This window comes from Peromyscus maniculatus, chromosome 14 (assembly GCF_049852395.1).
Source record: "Peromyscus maniculatus bairdii isolate BWxNUB_F1_BW_parent chromosome 14, HU_Pman_BW_mat_3.1, whole genome shotgun sequence".
Taxonomy (NCBI): domain Eukaryota; kingdom Metazoa; phylum Chordata; class Mammalia; order Rodentia; family Cricetidae; genus Peromyscus; species Peromyscus maniculatus.
In genome coordinates this window covers 73,704,861-73,725,865 of record NC_134865.1, presented here as the reverse complement: position 1 = coordinate 73,725,865, position 21,005 = coordinate 73,704,861, and the positions used below count along the sequence as shown (strand labels likewise).

Here is a 21,005-nt window from a genome sequence, read left to right as displayed (position 1 = left end):
AACACATCTGATTTGAAGGATGCTTTGACAAGGACCTCTATCTGTAGCATGAATTGGAGAGACCACGGAAGGATGAGTGTCCACCTTATCACCTGCTGTCCTGTCAGAGAACTGCTAGCGCTTGGCAGGCACTCTTAGAGAATTTCACATGAATTTTAGCCAGCAGGCAGATTTTCAAACAGAAGCCATGGAGTATGAGGATCCACTGGAAATGTCCCCATTTCATGATACCAATGGTAGCCATTTTGAGCCTGGCTTCTACACAGGACCCTGGGGAAACCAAGATGCATGTGTGTGGGGGGAGGTGGCTCTCCACACAGAGCCTGGAAGCAGCCTGCTCACTCAGCTCCCTGTGGAAGAAGGGGAGGACTGGTCAGTGGCAGCTGTAAGAGACTCTCCCAGCCTCCAAATTTGGAGGGGGTGTCTCCCAAGAAGCAGGCCTTCTCCTCACGTCACCATGAATGAGGAGGTCATAAACCTTTGTGAAGTGTCACTGTGTGAGGGCTGTGAGGCCACCCACCACTTACTTCATTCTGGTGACCAGCACATGGGTCCTCTGCATCTCCATGCTGCATTCACAGAGGAAGCCAAGACTAGAGAAGGCAAACATCCATCCCAAGGATTCAAAGCAAGTCAAAGTGGACATGGACAGGAACTAGAGACCAGTTTGTACAAGGCATAGAAACACTATGAACTGGGTTACAGCCAGAAGGCTGAGTGACAGGCATGTAAGCGTGAGGAGCAGAGACCTTCAGAAAAACACGTCACCGAACTCCTACTTTATGCTCAACCCTGTTCAAACTGCTCACACATATTAACTCACAAAATCCAGTAACTCTGTGGATTTAGGAACAGTTATGACTTTACTTGTACGATGAGGAAACTGAGGCAGAGGTGCGTCCTGTCAGTTTGCTCTAGACCCTTCTTCTCTGACCACAGTGTGCTGGCCTCACTGAGAGCATGCTGAGCCATGGCTGCCCTGTCCCTGGGGAGTTGCCTGGGGAGGGGCTAGCACCCTCCCCACCTGAAGACATGTGCACACACAGTTCCGGTCAGGTCCCACGCACTCTCCCTTCTAGGGAAACTTGCAGCAACCCAACTGCACCCTGTCTCCTCTACCAAGATCTGGTCCAGATCCTGAGCCTCATTCAGCCGAGACTCCTGTAGTAGCCTCCACGGCCAGGGTCACCCACTCTAGCAGCCTGAACGGATGCAGCCATGTGGGTTCCACTATGGAAGTCTGGGCATAGACATCTGTGGTGCCTGCATTTGTGATCACCCCAACTGGAAGCCACCCACCGGGCTGTGAGGACCTGGATCCACAAACCAGCATACCAACCCAGTGAGATTCCAAGTGAAAACAGGAAATGCCTACTGGGCCCCAAGCCGCTCAGACGGCTTCATATTCATCAAGCTAAGGAGTTGCAGCCTGCTTACATAGGGCATACTGACTGGGTCCATTCCAAGGACAACTGAAGGGCACAGAGAAGAGAGTGACTACAGGCTTGGGTGGGGCCCTGGGAGCTGGCATCCCTCACTCAGGGGAGTGCATGCACGCCCTCCAAGCCCTGGGATGCAAGCTCCTCCCCAGCCCGGGCTACTGTCCCTCAGCACGCTTCCTCTGGGCTGAGTATTCTATGCCCCACATATGCTAATTAGTGTCTTCTTTGGTTGGGGTCCCCAGTGGCCCACAGGGTGCCTCTGTGCAGCTTGGAGGAAGGTGCTCTTTGCTCTCCCTAGAAGCAGGCCGAGCCCACCCCGCCTCCCACACAGCTGTCATGACACTCAGCTCTGAGCAAAATGCAATTTCCTCCCCCCTCCCCCACTGGCGCTCCCTCAGCCAGGCAGGCCCATCTGAGCAGTGAACAACCTGCACAATGGTATGCGGCAGTCTTGAGGAGGTATGACACATCCCAGAGCACACGGCGCTGCCGTCAGACGAGAACCAGAATAAATAGCCTGAAGCTTCCAGTGAAGTCTAAAACTCGCATACCTGCAACCTAGTCCTAGAGGAGGCGGCCTCTCCTCTCTCTTCCTTTTTCTCCTTTCTGCCCCACTGAGAACAAGAACTTGCACATAGCCCTAAAATTCAGTTTAGTATTTCTGGGTAAGGACAAAAGATATAAAACTGCTACTTGGGATAGAATTTGTGTAGCAGAGAAAGTAAAATCGCAGTGATTTCGACAAGATGAATATGTGTTCCTCCCTCATAATGAGGAGATGCATGTAACTCTGGGTAAATAGTCCAGAGCAAGAATGATGCTTTGTGTTTTGAGACCCTAACCATATTGTTATCGCACCCCATATAGCTTCTGCATTTAAGTTTACCCCAGAATCCAAGATGGCTGCCTCAGTTCCAGAGATGATATCTGCATTTCAGCCAATAGGAAACACAAATCCTTTCAGTGTAAAGGCATCTTTGAGCAAATTTGACTCCCTCCTTACACCTCACTGTCCTGAACTTAATCAAATGACTATATCTACTTGCGAGAAAATGGGAGAAATGCTTGGCTTAAAAGTTATGCACACCTAAAATGCAGGGGTCAGCTGTGAAGATTTGCTTCACTGTCATCTCAAACTCAAGAGATTCCTCGGGTAGAGATGAAGAACTACTCTTGAGGAAGTCATCCCTAAATCTCAGACCTGCACATGTCTTCAGAGGTTTAATTTAACACAGAGGAGACTTGGGATGATGTTGAGCAGCCCACAGAGGCAATGACTAAGTTGGCTCTGTCCATTCCATGATCATAACACAGGCCAGAGAGATGGCTCCGTGGGTAGGGGCGCTTTCACCAAGCTTGGTGACCTGAGTTCCAGTCTCAGGACCCACATGAAGGAAAGGATGAACTGACTCAAGAAGTTATTCTCTGATCTCCACCGTGCACCATGGCGCACGCACACACACATACACACATACACACACACAATGTAATTCTACATCACATGGTGCCATGATGGTTGGCAGGCAACACATGTCCCCAGCACATGTAGAAACATGGAAGGAAGTAAACTTTGGTGCAAAAAGAAGAACACAAGTCATCATGTACATACAGATTAAAATTATACAAACACACATTTGGTCTGGGTACAGACTAAGAGATAAATGTTTGAGGCTTTCAATTTCATCATTTTTGTCTATGAATTTTTAAAGTAGATAATAAAAACTGCTTTTGAGAATCAATAGTATCCACATGTGTAATAGTATGTATGTGTGCACACAAGCACACACACATGTGCACATGCACACAGGGTTCCCAACGGCCTCACAGCCCAAAGAGCTGAACACACTGTCTCTGGTCACCATGACAACACTGTGGGAGCTGGGGTTGCCACCCAATCACCAGTGCGAGAGGAAGAAGGTGCTGTGGCAGGTTCTTGCCCAGTACTGCTGAGCTGCCACTAAGTGGAGGAACAGGCCCATGGTCTTCATCACTATGGGAAATAGAAGCCAAACTCTTCTACAGAGAGCCAAGTAGAACCCCTCTATGCCTTCACACACAGCACCTTTCCCTGCCCCACACCAGACTCTTCAGGGCTCCACACACATGGCCTGTTGGTACCAACTTTTCTACTTCTCACTCAAGCTAACTCCTAATTGAATTCCTTTCCCTATATTCCTGATCTCAGTCATTAATACATACTTACCCTTCAAGACATAACCCCAGTGCTATCCCTGCCAGAACACTCCCTGCTCACCACAGCCAATGGTAGTACCGCCTCAGCACCGTTACCTACAGGGCCTTGTACTTCAGCAGTACATATGCCTTAGTAGGTAAACTGGAAATGTCTAGATGTCTACGTGCTCAGTGAATGGCTAGATGGATAGAGATAAACTGATGAATGAATGGATGGAGGAATAGATGAATAGATGGACGGGCAGATAGATGGGGGAACAGATGAATAGATAGATGAATGAATAGATGAGTGGAAAAATGAATGGATGGATAAATGTATGGACAGATGAATGACTGTAGAGGTGGTACACAGATGGACTGAACTTCTGGTTAGATGGCTGTATGAAAGAGCAAGTGGAGGGTGGACAGGTGGCAGGGAGCTGGCTGGTGGTGGGAGGACCTTGGGTGGATGATGGATGGATCAACAGGTGGTAGATGGATGGATAGCTGTCTGAATGGTTGCATGGGTCAGCAGATGGATGAGTGGACAGGTGGCAGGTAGTTGGCTGGCTATAGGAGAATGTGTCGATGAATGAACAGGAAGATATTTACCAACTGAAAAGTGCCTGAATATGCTTTAGAAGGAATAGGTTTTAGAAGCTCTACCTAACACATAGAGCAGGAAGATACAGGTTTAACTGACAGTGTCACCAGATGCCATCCTTAGAAACTGTCCTTTAATCTTAATGCTCTAGACACATCCACATGGCCAGCCTCTGACACCAGCAGAGAGGGAGGAAACCAGACGTGAGTCTGGAAAGAGCTGAGTGAATCTTGTCTCGACAGCTGACCCATTAGCCAGAGACCATCAGACTGAGCGCAGCCTGGCTTATTCCTCACCAGCCTCTGAGCCCCAGGGAACCTATAGAGGAGGGCTTCCCAATGCCTGAGGTCCCTCACCTTCTGGGCCAGCTTGGCCTTTGAGAAAACAGGCTCCTCTCATAGGCTCCAGCATCCCCACTGGGTTCCAGTCACCAGTAGGGTGGCAAACACATCTGAAGTCTCATCTCTTACTACTGAATAACAAGCTCTTGGCTTGTTTAAAGATCCTAGAGCCGGCAACAAGAAGAGGCCAGCATCCCAGGGGGGCAGTGTCCAATAGGACAGCCTGTCTAAGGTCCCACCCCTACCTCTCTGTCATAGATTCTTTCCTTCCCAGGCCAGAACTAGAGGTCCCTTAGTCTACCTGGCCCTGAATAGGAAGATGCAGCCTTGACCCAGAGCCTGGGGCCAACGCTTTATAGGATGTGGCCTGAGCTCACTGTAGCTACCTCAGATACAGACAAGCCCTGACCACAACCCTGCAGAGGTGGGCCACTTTGTCTGAAAGGAACTAAGATTCTGTCTCAGGCTGGTGCATTTAAATCTACCGACAGAGTGGGGACATAGTAGGAACTGGTGAGAGCATGAGGGACTCTGTGACCCTTTTCAAAGTTTGAGGCTATCGACTATCGGCCTGTACCTGCTTTGGGGCAGCCCTCACAGGACTTGATCTAGGGGAGAGGAACTGCATCTGAAGTAGAAATCAAGGTACTTCCAGATTCTTCCATGAAAAGTCGAGGCTGACAGCCTGAGAGAGATAGAGAGATGAGAAAGCTCCCTCTTGCCTTGTTGATATCTGAAGAAAGATTCTTCTGGCCTGTGCAGTTCTGTCTCCTTCAAGGGCACTCTACACTGATTGGCAACGGAGGACACAGAGTCACTTCCTGGCCTCCTACACAGGGACTGGCTGACTGGTGTGAAGAAGGCCTTAGAGTGTGGTGAGGAGACCTTACTCTGGTGGGTGGCCGAAGAACCCTTCCCAGGCAGGGTCTCCACTCATCTCCATCTTTCCACTCTGGCAAAGGCTGACGTCACAGGTGACTTACACAGTGTTGACAACTGAAGGTTGTTGGGACTTCCCTGTTGTTCTTACTCTGCCCACTGGGACGTCACTCAGACCTGCTCGATGGCACCTCTCCCCAGAGAAGCCGTCCTACCCACCCTCAGTCAAAGCTCTACTAGCTCCAAAAACCATTGGTCTTCTCCACAGGCGCTCTTAAAACACAGCTCTTTTACAAGAACAGTTTTGTCAAATAAACGCCACGGTATGAGAAAGCATTTCCTCCCAGCTGCTTGGAGAGAGAGGTGGTCCAGAAGGCTCCTTTCTGAATCTGCCTTTGTTTCTAAGGAAAGGGAATAGCATGTTCTAGACTATTCTGAAGACTGCTTTTCTAGCCATTGGCAGGAGAAGCACTCACTGCCTGCCCTATTGATGTACCCTAGTCTTATTGTAGGATTTCCATTCCTGCTGCCCATGAGTCAGCACTGGAGGGAATTACTGGATGTCCCTGGAACAGTGGCTCAGAGATAAGAGTCTATTTGGGGACCAGAGCTGCAGAGACTTGCTTCCTAGGAAACCAATCCTCAAACTTGAGAGGGGACAGGACCCCAGGATATCCGTTAGCTCTACAGATGATCTATATGCAGCCTCCAGATCAAAGAAAGACAGGCTCCCCACCAACCCTGCAGTCCTCCCCCAACGAGAGCGCCTTAAAATTCTGAGTTTCTCCGAGTTCAGAGATCTGCAACTGAAACCCTGCGAGGCAGCCAGGGACTCCAGAACTTGCACTTCCAGCCCACTCCATTCTCCAGGCTCAGGAGATGGTCCACTCTGCCCATCCCTGAGAGGGGCTCATACCATCCTGGTAGTTAAGGACCATGGTGGAGTGGGTCCCCTTTCAATGTCCTGGGAATCTAGCCCTTTCTGTCTTCTAGACTAGGGAGGGTGTAGAGACCTTGGGGTCTGAGCTCCCTTGAGGGGCTTTTTAAACAGGTAAGCATGCACCTGAAGGTGACAAGGGGCTGGAGAGGCATGCTGCTCTCCTCGCCTAGCCTGAGACTCTTCCAAGCAGCTGAAACAGCCACTCTCTTTCTTATCAGCAACACTGTGCCACTATGGTCATAAGGGCTTCTGATGACAGAGGAGAGGTGGGGCATAGGCTACAAAAGCCACTAACATTGTGGATTTGATCCTTAGGTCCATTGTTGGGGAAGACTTCCATGGTCCTGATTCTGAGAATAAAAGGCAGGTTCTGGGCAGCAGATGCCTAGACAGAAAGGTCTAGAATTAGTGGTCGGCTCTGCACTAACCCACTGTGCTGGCTAATTTAATGTCAGCTTGATATAAATTAGAGTCATTTTCAAAGAGGGAAACTCAGTTGAGAAAATGCTCCCGCCACATTGGCCTGGGCTGCATTTTCTTAATTGATGGTTGATGTGTGAGGGAGGGTCCAGCTCTCTGGGCAGTGCTGACTGTCCTGGGTACTATGAAAAGGTAGACTGAGCAAGCCATGAGGGGCAAGCCACTAAGAACATTTTTCCATGGCTTCCAGTTCCTGACCTGACTTTCTTGGATGATGAACTGTGAGGCAGATGCGCCAGATGAGATAAACCTTTTTCTCCCCAAGTTGCTTTTGGTCGTGGTGTTTTATCACAGCGATAGAAACCCTAACTAAGTCATCCACTCACTGGGCACAAGATGACTCATAGTCACCTATCCCTTCACTAAGGAGGGACTGACAGAGGGGCACAGAAGATTTTCAGAGGTTCTTCTAGATCCTCTCCCCTGTGCTTGGGCTCTTTCTGGGCACACAATTCTCTACAGTAGCTGGGAGGCCACCTCCATACACCTGTATCTTTTCTATCTAATCCCCCACCCCCCACATCCTGCAACCCTGGCCAATGTCTTCTTTTTCCAAGGTCACTGGAGAAGGTACAGGGTCATCCACTTCTGGGGAGGGCAGGGCTCCACCCTCCCTCCCAGGCCTGCAAAGGATTCCAGTTCCAAGCCTTTCCGGGCTCCTTGTTTCTCCAAACTTGCTCTCCCTCTCTGCTTCATGGCTGCCTGCCAGTTTGCCTCATTCGTCACTGTCTAGTGACACGAACCAAGGAATGATTCACTGGCCATGACAGGTGGAAGCTGGGGGAAGGCCCTCAGGAAGAAACTGCAGCCACCCTGGGACCATGAAGGCCAGTTCTCACTCCCTCTGCAGACTAGCTGTGGGAGGTGGAGAGGATGGACAGGGCTGCCTCTGATACCATGGCTGCCTTCTGCTTCCAGCAGAGACACTGTGGGTTTCTCCACTTGTGATGTCCAGACCCCATCTGTGTTAGAAGGCTAGCGCCTGGTAACATCTTAAGTTTTCCACACAGACTGGGACCCAGGACAGGCAGGTACCAAGAGAGGAAGGAGGGCAACAGGGATGGGTGTGCCTAAACTCCTCCATGCCATGCCAACTGCACCCCCCCCACACCACATCCCTGATAAGAAAACCCTTCACTGCCCCAGGTCAGGTTCTCTGTCAGGAGGTGGATGCCAGTCAAGACTGCCCAAGACATCAGACCCTGAAAGTCAAGAACCCCTGTATCATGTCAGGCCAAAGGCTCAGAGACCCAAGTTCACCTTCTTCTTTCAGGATCTCTGTTTCCTCGTTGTTACATTGAGGACGGATTGGGTCAAGGCTCACCACATTTGTTCTAAGAGAGGAATTCTTTTACAAATACAATTCTAAGTAACCTGTAAGCCCTCGACATAGCAAACTTAGGAAAATGCACTGGGTGTGTTTCCTAGAGCAGGGCAGTGTCGGGTGCCTGCCAGGTCTCCCCTGGGCCTAGAAAACTTCCAGCTCTCATAGGCTCTGTGGGACACCATTCTCCTAGGACTTCACACAGTTGGGTGTCTGACCCCAAGCAGTAGCCTTCCGCCATCTCAGCCTCTCTGGAGTTGCCCCTTATTTCCTATTCCATTCATCTAACTTCAGTCCATCAACAAAGGCTGCCACTCTAACTTCTCCTGCCTCAAACTGTCTATCCTGTCTATGCCTGGCTACAAGGCTACCTAAGCACCCCCACCCCAGCTGCTGTGAGTCCAGCTGCAGTCCATCACCCTCTGTGCAAACCTCAGCTGGGCCCTGAGCACTCACCAGAGACCGCTCAACCCCTGCAAGACCCACTTTCTATAGCCCTGGCTCCCGCTAACCACATTGCCCTACCCTTAGAATGTTCTAGATTTTCTTAACCTCTGCTCAGTGTCCTCTCTTCCCTCTGACCACCTGTCTAGAATGCTCTGAGGGTTCCTCATGCCTCCCTGCCCAACTTAGGTCCTCAGAGGACACCAGTCAGTGGGCAGAGGCAGCTTTAGGAGTTGTTAACAGTCTTAAATTTACGGCAGGGTCCCTCCTGCAACAGTGGGTGGAAAAAAAAATGGCTGCCCCAGGAGCTCGCAACCTATCTGCATTTTCTCTTCTCCCAGCCAACCGGTTCAAGAAGAAGCAGAATTTGCTTGCGAAGACCCTCAGGACAGGGGTCAGAACTGAAGCGGCTGCTTGCAGGTAGCATCCCCCCCCCCACCATCTGAATCCCTCCCACCCCAGAAAGGCAAGGGCTCTGGACCAGTAGGGTGCAAAGACAGACTCAAGCTTTCAGGACCAGTCCTGGTAGCAGCAGGGCCTGGGGGTGCCTTGGGGTGAAAGGCCTTTGAGATTTTTAGATATGTAGCTCAGGTGCAGGGTGTGTTGGAAAGTACCCCCTAGGACTTGAAAGGGACCAGCCCCTGAGCAGGGACCAGAGTTATTAGAAGCAGACGTCACTTCGGTTTCTGTACACAGAGGGTGGCCACTCATGGTAGCAAGCCCTTTGCCAGTGGCGGGGTATGAAAGGTCATTTTGAAAATGTTGCCCTGAGGTCTCTGCCCCAGGCACAAGGTTTCACACATGCCACCTAGGAATCTTTCCCACGAAAAAGACCTCTAGAGTATCAAGCATTTTCAGCAGCAAATTTCTGCTCACAGAGTGCTGAACATGTACCAGGCACTGTCCTGTAGACAGATGCTTAAATACAGCTCTTCTGGGTGCTGGGGAGATGGCTCACCCAGTAAACGGCTTGCTGTGTAGGCATGAGCCTCTGAATCTGCCCCTCCCGAACTCATGTAAAATCTGGGGGACATCGGTAGCTCGCTGGCCAGGCAGTCAAGCTGAATCAGTGAGGTCCAGTGAGAGACCGTGTCTCAAAAAAACTGAAGGCCAAGCGTGACTAAAAAAGACACATGACATCAGTGTTGGCCTCTATACACACATGAGCACACAGGTTCACACATACCAACACATACTCCTCACTCCCACACACCACAATCCATCCAATCCAATCTCAGAGTGAGGGAGGGATTCTAGGACTCTGGATTTTCAGAGGCGGAGAAGTCAGATCACTTTGTCCCAATCACCCAGTTGGCAAAAGGAAGGGTCCCACCCAACAGATGACAATAATAATGAACATAATAACCATTGAGGATGTCGCCTCCCAGCCAATCTGTGTAATGCTTTCGACTAATTTAACTCTCAAAAACAACCTGTGAGGAGTAGAGACTACTGCTTATCCTTGTAGGTAAACTGAGGCACGGATTAAATCACTGGTGCCAGCATGAATAAGGCAAGGCAGGAGGAGATAGGTCGGGCCATGGAAGTAGATGAGGTCAGAGCCTGGTTCCTTCCTTCCTCATCCTCCTTTTCTACCCAGTTTGCTCCCAGGAGACCCCCTCCCCATCGGAATTCCCAGTTCCCCAGCGGATGACATTTGTCTCTGCAGAGATCACTTCCAAGGGAAGCATCAACACAGAATTTCCGGGCTGTGACTGTAGCTGGGATTGGGGGTAGGAGGGAGGAGGCAGCCACATCTACATGACTTAAGGGTCCCGACGGGCCAGTCCCTCCTACCGGAATGAGGGCCAGTTACATCCTACTGCCCCTCAACACCCCCCACCCCCACCCCCACCCCCTCCATCCCCGACCGCACAAGATCGGTACAGCATTCCTATTCTACAGAGTGGAGATCCAAGGCCATGGGAGATGAGGTCACAGACTTAAAACAGGCAGCCAGCCTCGGGAGTCCACTCGGGACTAGGCCCGGGACTTTTAAATGGAAATACAAAGTATGGCACCCCAAATGCGCCCATCAGCCACGGCACCTCAGAAAGTCCTGGAAGGCTTTCCCAGCAATCGCTTCCTACTGGGTGCCGCTTCAAACCTGACCCTTCCAGAGCTACTCTCAGGACTGGGCTGGATGACAGATTCCCAGCGGTGCGCGGCTCTGGGCAGTGTCCCAGTTCTCGTGGTGGGGGGAGGGAGTAGGGAAGAGCACGAAAGTAGGAATCTCTTCCGAATGGCAGTCCCCAAACCACTTAGTTTCACCCACTTCACGATGAATCTGTGCCCTGGGATCCCACCAACCATAAGTACCCGAGCACCCTAGACCCTCCTTACACCAGGCTTTGCAGATGCAGAGGGCAGTCCAAAGATCACCGCCCCCAGGAGATCAAGCGGGCTAGCAAAGGGGATCCCGGTGGCGCCTCAGTCCAGGCAGAGGATCAGCAGCCTGGTGGGGCTGCCTGAAGTTGTCGGTGCTTTTGATCCTACTACCCTACTCTCTTCCTGGCCCCAGGATCTGAGGGAGCAAGGGATTTGTGGGCGCAAGTGGGGGTCGGGGGTCGGGGGCTCAGGCAGAGCATCGGTGCATTGGGGTCCACGGGGCTGGCTGGGTCGGGACAACGAGTGCTTGCATCCAAAGTTCAGCCCGGGCAGGAGCCATGTCTACACAGACACACCGGGCTCGAACAAGTACAACAAATACAGATATACTCTAACCAAACCCGCCCAGCCGCGGGGAATGTGCGCTGTTTTTCCAGTTAACAAAGTCTGAGTTTGAAAGTTTGGCCAAGTGTTGCAGTCACCAGGGCCGCCCCCTTTCCCTGTAGAAGCTAGGTCTGGCCTTGGTCCCTGCTGGGGGTGGGGTGGGGTGGGGGGTCTCATCTCAACACGACACCCAAGATGTCTTCAGCCCAGGGTCCCTCCTGAGCACCCAAGAAAACCTGCCAGCAGAGCAAAGGTGCAGGACCCGGGCCACCTGGGGAGAGGCGGGCGCGGGTTGCGACTTACCCGGCAGGGTGGGCACTCGCGGGCGCCTCAGCACGTCTCATCGTGGGGCCCGCAGTTGGGGGACGCGGCTTCGCGGGACTCAGGGGCGCGGCGACCTCCGCGTGGCGCCAGCGCTGTCCCTTGCCGAGGGCCGGGCCAGGCGCCGCCGCCAGCCGCGCGCCCAGTGGGGAAGCGCGGGGCCGCTGCCTTCCACTTCCTGGATCGCTGCGCGCGGGGCTCGCAGGAAGAGGCCGGCCCTGGTGGTCAAGGGCTTTTTGTCAGAAGCCATTCGGCGGCGGCTGCTTGCAGCCGGGAGCCCCCTGGGGATCGCGGAAGCCGGGCCGCGCCCCTGGGGCCGGGCCTGGCGGCGGGCGGTGCCGGGGTCCGAGGGCTGCGCTGGCTGTGGCCGTGGCCCGCGGGAAGCCTGCGAGGGAAACTTATAGGAAAGTTTCCAAGTTGGCACCGGGCAGCGAGGCGCTCAGGGCCGGCAGGTGACGAGGCCCAGGGCCTGACTGGGAGCTTCTCCATCCCAGCCCATCCTCAGCTGCCAAGGCAGGGCACCTCCTCCACATCCCTGACAGGTGGCCATGCTGTCTCCCTTTGATGCCACCTCTGCTGATAAGCTCAGTATTTAACAGTGCAGATAGCGTCCGGCAAGCCTGACATCTAACACACCTGTGCTAGGTACCACACCCAGATGAAGGCAGAGGGAGAAAACCTGCCAGCTTCTACAAAAACCGCAAGGCTTGTGGCCTCTCCTTTAAGTGCCCAGGCACTCAAAAACGTCTCCTGAGCCTGCTAAGCCCGTGAGACCCGGTAAGAGCAGACCTCAAAATATCACCTTGTCTAATTCATTCTCAGCCTGGGCACTATTTAGACAACTGGGAACAGATGAAATGTTTTGTGCTTGGGACTGTCTTGGACATTATAGGAGTAACCCAACGTCCATCCACATCTTACACACTTCTGCTCGAGTGTCCACACACCCTTCACCACCACTTCTCTCTTGTCATTTCCTCCAAATCAGCCTGTGGAATTGAGAAAAGCATAGTTAACAGCCTCCTGCTGGGAATGGAAATGGGGCAGTTGTTTTGGGAAGCGGCCTTGGCAGTCCCTCAAAAAGGTTACCCTGTATTCAGAAATCCTACCTCAATTGCATATCCATAGAGTGTTATTTCAGCTTTCAATACCAGGTTACAGTTCATCATTGTGGGGAAGTCAAGGCAGGGATGTCAAACAGCTGGTCACATGACAGCCACAGTCAAGAGCAGAGAGAAATGGAATGTGTACATGCTTGCTCTTACCTGCTTGCACTCAGTTCTCCACTCATGTGTAGTTCAGGACACCCTGCCCAGGGAATAGTGCTGCCCACAGTGGGCTGAGTCTTCCCACATCAATAACATAATTAAGACAATCCCTCACCAGCATGCTCACAGGCCAAACTAATGTAGACATCCCTTATTGAGAATCTCTTCTCAGTGATTCTAGGGTTGTGTGAAGTTGACAGTTAAAGCGATCCATCACAGTGTGTCCAGTGAAAACCTTGCATATGACTGTTTATATCAGCCTTATTCATATCCAGAGCTGGGGCAGGAGCTCAGTGGTAGAATGCTTGCCTAGCATGTGTATGTGAGACCCTACATTCAGTCTCCAGCACAGAAAGAAATACAAACCATTCACAGTAGCCAGTATGTGGAGGCAATCAAGCATTCATCAATTGATGAATGAGTACACCTGATAAGTGATATTCAATCAGGGAATATAATTCAGCCACAAAAATGAGTGGGGCCCCAACAAAATGGTGCTTCCACATGGATGAATCTTGAAAACATGCTAAGTGACGGAAGCCAGTCACTAAACCCACATTCCATTTGTATGAAGTGTTCAGAACAGGCAATTTCACAGACACAGAAAATAAACTGGTGGTTGCTAGAAGCTGGGGGAAGGAAAGGGAGAGTGGAGAGCGACTGGCAATGGCTATGGCGTTTCTTTGGGGGTGATGAACATGTTTTTAAATTGACTGTGGTGCCGCTTACACAACTTTGTGGCTATCCTGAAAACCATCAAATTATACACTTTAAGTGGGTAAACTGCATCCCAATCAAACTAGTTTTTTTTTTTTTTTTTTGAAAGGCACAAAAGTGTGGTCTCCAGAAGGCCACCCCAGCCATTCCAGCCCACACTATGTCCCCTCTTTGTATCCAAATTGCTGCCGGTCTCCCTCTCAGGTCACCACAAGGCCCTACAGGCATCTCTTCTCTAAGACTAACTCCTCCCTGGGCCACAGTCACACTTTTTACCATCTCCCTCAACACCCCTGTAGCTTCCTGCTTGGAGGCTGGGCACAGAGGACAGCCATGTGTTCAAATCCAACCCCAGGACTATCCAGGCAACAGTGGTTACATCTTTCTCAGAGCCTCCATCGTTCATCTGTGATAGCGTGAACACAGACGAGGTGTGGGAGAAAGCACCCCCTTCAGGAAGGAATCTTTGGTTGTTGTTCCTCAGATGAGCCGGCAGGCCATTCTTAGGTGGCCTTGGACCTAGGTTGGTGGGCCATCCTATACTGCAAGCTGGCCAGGCTCTTCAGGCTGATACAATTAACCCTACACGCCCAGACCCCATAAGTTTCTTTTCAGGACACTGCTCTGACTCTAGGCAAACACCTAAGAGCCTGAGTTCCACAGAACAGTCCCAGGCCTTCCTTCTGAGAAGGCACAATTCCTCAGGTATGTATCATGGAATTACTCTTGCTGATAAATGACTGGGGGGTGGGGTGGGGTAATCTGCCAAGATTCCAGAAGGCTGAGTGGACACTGTTAGTGATGTTGTGTGGTCGGTTTGTCTTTACCCTCTTCCTGGATTCCCTTTCCAGTCCTCATCACTGCCCCGCCCCCCAGTCTTGCATCTTAACACCCAGGAGGGCGGTATGAGGGCCTATCATGATTTGTACCTGTAAGATCCTCTTTTGATCACCCCTTTGGCAACAGAACCCAGGTTTCCTTTAAAGAGTCTCCCCTTTCCTCCTCTCCCCCTCCATTTTACAGGAAACATGTGAAACACATCTGACCAATCAGAGAACTCCAAATACCTGTCACTGGGATTTGGTTCACAGATAAGTGTATAACTCAGCAGGGCCAATAGATGCCTCTCTGGGACTTTGGCTGGCAGGACTAGAAACATCCCAGTCTGTTCTCATGCCAAGCTCCTGTAACCAAGACAAGTACAAACTTGGAGTAGCCAAAGCCAGCCTGGGCTACCATGCTCTAAAAGTCTACTAGTTAAGAGCGCCAAGATGAAGGGAAGCCATGCACACACTGTCCTCATGAGATCACCACGGGGGCCCAGGGTCTCCTGTGCTTCAAGCCAGGGGCTTCGTCAGAAAAACCAATGCAGAGACTCCAGCTCAGCATGGTGGCAGCATCCCCTGGTACCTTCCATTCTCTCCCTGTTGGGGGAGGAAAACTGAGGTCATTTAGGGATGAGGTATCATTCTCAGTATGAGAACTTGATCTGTATCTCTGGATCCTCCTGGGTTAGTGCTCACCTCCATGGGCTCTTCAGCCTCCTCCTCCTCCCTCTATACAAGGTTCCAAATTGCTGGGTCCCCAGTAGGAAAATGGGGAGTGGGGCTTTGAGGGAAAAATGGCCTTAAGCAAGGCCAACTCTAAGCTTCCTGGAGTTTGGGGGGCTATTAGTAAAGACAAAGGCCTCATAGCCCAGTTTTGCTTTTCAACAGCCTCGCAAACCTTGCTCTGGTTTTTAGCAAACAGCATATTTTGTCTTTCTGCAGTGGGTAAGAAGAGCAAGGGCTTCAGGGTTCAAAGCTAGGCTTTGCCACGTAGTGGCTGTGTCATCTTGCCTAGTTACTGTGCCTCTCTGTGCCCCACTGTCCTCACAGGTGTGATAACAAAACGGCCTACCTCACAGGATGTCTGGAGTACTGGTAGAGCCATGGGAGGAGAGTGCTTTGGACAGAAGCTGGAATGCACTCCGTTAGAAATTGTAACAATTGTGATTGTTAGTTGTATTGTAACTAGACCCTCACTGTGTCAGTCCTGTTACCTAGGGAACAGATGACTCTTCTGATTAGATTGACAGGAGAAGGATTTAAGAAATGCTCAGGAACGAGGTGTGGCTCCACACGCTTGTGATCCCAGAACTCTGGAGGCTGAAGCAAGTTTCAGGCCAGCCCGGGCTATGTGGGGAGACATTGTATCAAAGGAAAAAGGAAAGGAAAGAATAGGGAGGTACAAGTGAGAGCGCCACAACCCCCAGATCTATTACCATCCAAAGCTCCCAAGAGGAGGAGCAGGTGGCTACCAGACCCGGAAATAGTTGTGCCCTGCAGATACCACCAGGCAGAGGCTCCCGGTGAACCTAGGGGAGCAACCAGGAAGGAAACATAGGCTTCCTTCCCGACCCCTTGTGACTGTGGTGGTTGGACTGCCAACCTAGCTGGAAGCTGGAGGACTGGACGAGGAAGCTTATTGGTCAGGCCCTGTGGGTCCTTTGGTGTGTGTTGGGGGAGGAGATCAGAGCCTGGGGCTTCTGGCTCTGAGCCCTGGACAGAGTAACAAAGGCACTGAACCATGCTAGGACGGCTGCTGTCAGATAACTGCCACTCAGGTGCTTCTTTTGATGTCGGATGGGGTAGAAGTGCCACAGATGAGCCGGTCTAAACACCTGACCAGAGAATCTGTCACAGTGACACAGTGGCTCTTTAGGAAGTCTCACTCAGCAAAAAGAGATCAGCAGGAAGCAGTTTGTAGGTTCTCACCTTCTTCTGACACCCAACAGGTTCCCACACCCCCGTTTCCTAAGGCTTTGGAGTATGGACATACTGTTATTGCAAAATCAGTCACCCTGTGCCATGGCCGTACAGACACACAAACATCTGCCCTGGCTGAAGAGGGTTCGAGGTGACCTGCCACCAGGCTCTGCAGGGAGAGGCAGCAGCTGTTGGTAAGCACAAGGGGCAGTAAACATGCACACCCCTATCTCTGAGGTAGTCTGGGCACATGCTGAGGCCTGTCTCATATTCTTGTCTCCCAGGCAGTAGCTGAGTGCTGCCAGGCTGGGGTCCCATCTGCATGCTCAGCCAGGGAGGAGTCTACCCCCAGGCAGGCACATGGGCAGGGCTGAGATCCTTAAAGGCTCTGGGCTGAGGACCTCAGCCACCTCCCTCGGCTCCTCACACTCCTCCATGTGCTCAGACTGGGATGGCCAAGTGAGGGCTCTTGCACCAAAGCTGGGAAGTCCTGGTCTTACACAACCTGATCACCACAGAGGTGGCATCTAGTCATAGAGGTGATATCTAATCACAGAGGGGACATCTAATCACAGAGATGGCATCTAGTCATAGAGGTGGCATCTAATCAGAGGTGGCATCTAGTCACAGAAGTGACGTCATCTTACCTTGTGTTGTCAAAGCCAAGTCAGGTGCATAACCGGCACCAGAATAGTGCTTGTCAGCCATCTTTGGAAACTGTCTGCTGTGGTTGAATTCATATGTGAAGAAGGAGCCAGGGGTTGGGTGTTGCCATCAGTCACTGATATTCGAGCCCTCTCCCTGCTCTGTCCTCCTTGGGATTAGCCTCTCTAAGGTTAGCTCTCCTTTGGCTTCAAGGTCGCTCATGAGAACAACCGGGATCACGTAGTCTGTCTATGCTGTAGGAAAGGAAAAAGCTTTCCTCCTATTATGGACTGAAACTCCATGTGCAATTGGTCACATGCCTGCCCCGTGAATAGAAAAATGCCGGACCCTGATGGGTCATAGCAATAAGAACCCATACTTGGCCCGAAGGTTTTGTGTGTGTGTGTGTGTGTGTGTGTGTGTGTGTGTGTGTGTGTGTGACTTTTTCCTTAACCAAGCTGGGGAGGGGATGAAACCTGATCAAAAAGACGCTGACATTAGCCTAAAACTATGCACACTTCATCATTTTCTCCTCCATCTGTGTCACAGCTTGGGTTCACACATAAGGACACTCTGATAAATACATTCAATATCTTGCCTATCATTTTTCAAAAACCATTATCTGATAACAGAGCAAAGTCACTTGTGTGATCAGGGATGAAGTCCTGACTCGTGCCTTCACAATTTACCTTTGGTAGTAAGCAAAAATATGATCAGTTATAATATAGTTTGTGTCATTTATCAGTTGCAAAGAGGTTGTTATAGCCACAAGAGGCTGACAAAAAAATCACAAAAATGACTTGTGGACATGCTGTACAGAGTTCATAACGAAGGGTATTGTGTAATTTATTATCATTAAAAGGCAAAGCCCTGAGTCACTATTGTCATTTAAATTGCTGACAGTGTGGTTTAAAAACATTAAGCACAGAGAGTCATTTTTCTGGAAGATTCTTTTCTTGCCCCTGACAATGTAGGATAGCCACAAAGAAAAAGGAGCCTAGACAGACTCAGCCCTGAACACCAGCTGCTGGTAGCAAGCTCAGGCAGGCTCTCCCCTGCTGGCCCAGCTGGGCCTTCCCTTTGGCAGCCCTGAGAATGAGGGGATGGAAAGAGACTTTGCAACAGTGACCTCTGGGAAGCCCAGCTACATTTTTGACAAGAGGCCAGTGGTTACATATTAAGCCGCCCCAAGCGGCCTCATCTGCCAGAAGGCAAGCCAGGAGGTCACGCTCATCCTGGAGAGCGGAGTTCCCACTGCCAGCCAGGCAAATGCAGCCCTACTGTGTGCTCGGGTTGAGGGAAGGGAGGCAGATCAGAAAGATGGAAAATTATGTTTACACGGGAAGGGAAAGGAGTTTGGCTAAAGTCTGGCTGTAACCTCTTGCCATCTGGGAACCAGAATGTCAGCTCGATTAACATTTCTTTAAGGCCATTCTCCCTTTGCATCCATAAACCTGCAATTCTATAGGAATCTCCCCAGCTACTCAGTTTATAGTAAAAAGGTGTAGTCTAGTCTCCTTTGTAACCCTGGTGGCTCCTGGTTTTACCTGATTAGATTGTCTTCTTATCTCTGGCACCTTAGGAACCACCCTATAACTTTAATTACCACACTAAAAAAAAAAAAAGATAGATAGATAGATAGATAGATAGATAGATAGATAGATAGATAGATAGAAAGTAGATAAAAATGTAAATAGAGATTATTTATTTAAGGGTTTATTTAAGGAGGGTCCCTTAAAAACATAACAAATTTAAGTTAAAATTTATTCAAAAGTTAAATTTCAAAAATGTAAATAAATAGAAATTGTTTATTTAAGGGATGCAGGGACCCTTAGAAACCCTTTAAGCAAGGAAATTCCAGGTCTCTAAAATCTTGTATGCAGTCGCCTCTAGGACATTAAAAAACTACTCTTATTTGAGAAACACACCTATACTCTTGGGTGTGCCAGGCTCTTTCCCTGGGTGCTTTTCGTCCTGTTTTTAATAAACTTCAACTCTACTTAATACTGGCTCATTCTAAAATTCTCTTCTGTGGCAAAGTCAAGGATCCATCTTTACCTGGGTGGAGGTCCCGAAAGGCTTCGGAGAACTCCTCAGGAGGCTGGTCACAGTTCTGGGCCGCGTCTACTGCTACAGTACCGCTGACACAAAGACAAGGCAGGTGTGACAGGACTCCTTTCTCCTCCCTCAGAACTTGTGTAGGCAATCAGAAGCTCCTTCCCCTTCATCCATGCAGTCCTGGGCTAGGGACTCAGGAATACATGGTGGAAATATTGTATATACAGTGTTATTTACCACTGAAGGATAGAAAATTACCTCCAAACATAATAGCTTTAAATAACAATATCCATGCCCCCCCCCCTCCATTTTATATTGTTTCTATGGGTCAGGATCAATCTATGTCTTTTTTTTTTTTTTTTTTTTTTTTTTAGACAGGGTGTTGCTATGGACCCCCAATTGGCCTTGAGCTTGAGGTCTTGTTTCCCCAGCCGTCCAAGTGCTAGGATATGAGGCATCAGCCACCAGACCCTTGCTTGGCTAAAAAATTGGGAGCTGCTCAATTGGTTGGTTCTGACTCAAGGGTGCTCATGAGGCTGCAGCCAAGATGAAGTCAGGACTTTTGGACTTTGAGGAAGTAGCCTAGAAGGATGCTGGGTCACTGGCACCATGGAGTGCACTGAACTTTCTCATCTACAGGAACGAGAAGCAAACTCTCACCCTGTTTCAGTCAGGGTTTCTTAGAGTAAGCTTTTTGTTTGTTTGTTTAGGCAGAGTCTCCCTATATCCCCTATGCTAACCCAGAATATAATCCCCTTGCCTCAACCTCCCTATAATCCCTGAAATTATAGGCAGGTATCATCACATAAACCCTTGAGTAGGCTTTCAAGGAAATTTTAAGAAATGGAGGAAATAATGGAAGGACATCTTTAGGGGATGAGCTGGTGTATGAAAAGACCTAGAGACAAGACCATATCTCCATCTTTAGCTAGTGATGAGAGAAAAATGAATTACAGCCTGTAATAGCGTTAGTACCCATGGTGGAAGCTTCTGGAATTACTAGTCTCTCTCACAGGTCTTTTCCCCCAGAGTCCAGGGCAGGGAGCCTTGTGTCTTAGCAGAGCTGGTTGCTCCCCAACTGCTTGAGGGCAGTAGTGATTATTTCTTTTTCACTCTTTGGAATTGATTAGTGTCCATCTCATGTCTCTCTGGGGAGAACATCTACTTTCTCTGTGAATCACCTTGGTGTCCTCAGGCCATCTTCCACGTGAACAAGGGAGGCTCCCATGAAACTGACTGGCGACAGGTAGGATGAAGGGACACCCAATCCTGCCTGGTGGTCACCAGGCCATGGTCCCAGCCTGGGCTTCTGCTGTTATCTCAGCTGAGGCCCCTGAGTCCTCAGGTCAACGTATCCTCAAATGGGGACTCACTCTCCTGGGGGGCTGCTAAGGGTGTTCAGTTGCTAGGAGACAGCATCTTTCTCTGCTTCAGATGACAGGGTTCCGGTCTCAGCTCCCTTCTTTTCTTCCCCACAGTGTGGCCTTGGGTAAACTCCTTAAACTCCTGGGGCCAACCTCCTCTAAAAGGTGGGCATCCAGGAGCCCAGTCCCAGCAGCCTGTGAGGAGTCTGTAGGAGGTGGCTAACTGTCTGCCAAGTAGTGGGGTCATAACAAATGGTGCTTTCTTTTCATTCACTTTCTTTTTTTTTCTTTTTCTTTTTTCTTTTTAGTTATTTTTATTATATTTACATGTGTTTTTGCATGTCTGGTACCACATGTGTACCTGGTACCTTCAGAGGTTAGAAAGGGGCGTCAGAGCCCATGAGCTGGAGTTATAGGTGATTATTAATTCCCATGTGGATGCCGGGAACTGAACCCAGGTCCTCTACAAGAGCAGCAAGTATTCTTAGCTGCTGAGTCTCTTCAGCCCATGCTTGTTTAGTCAGCGCATAGACAAGGTTCATTACCG

The 21,005-nt window shown here is 50.2% G+C and overlaps 1 protein-coding gene across 1 annotated transcript in view; it reads right to left on the bottom strand.

Annotated features, from left to right (window-relative positions):
• Positions 1-12,156, bottom strand: part of Rin3 (Ras and Rab interactor 3) — a 113,048-nt gene extending 100,892 nt beyond the window's left edge. The window contains exon 1 of the mRNA XM_006990889.4: positions 11,642-12,156. Within this exon, the coding sequence (XP_006990951.2) occupies positions 11,642-11,682 (41 nt within the window). The 5' untranslated portion in view covers positions 11,683-12,156. The remainder of the gene's footprint in view (positions 1-11,641) is intronic.
• Between the last annotated feature and the right edge of the window lie 8,849 nt (positions 12,157-21,005).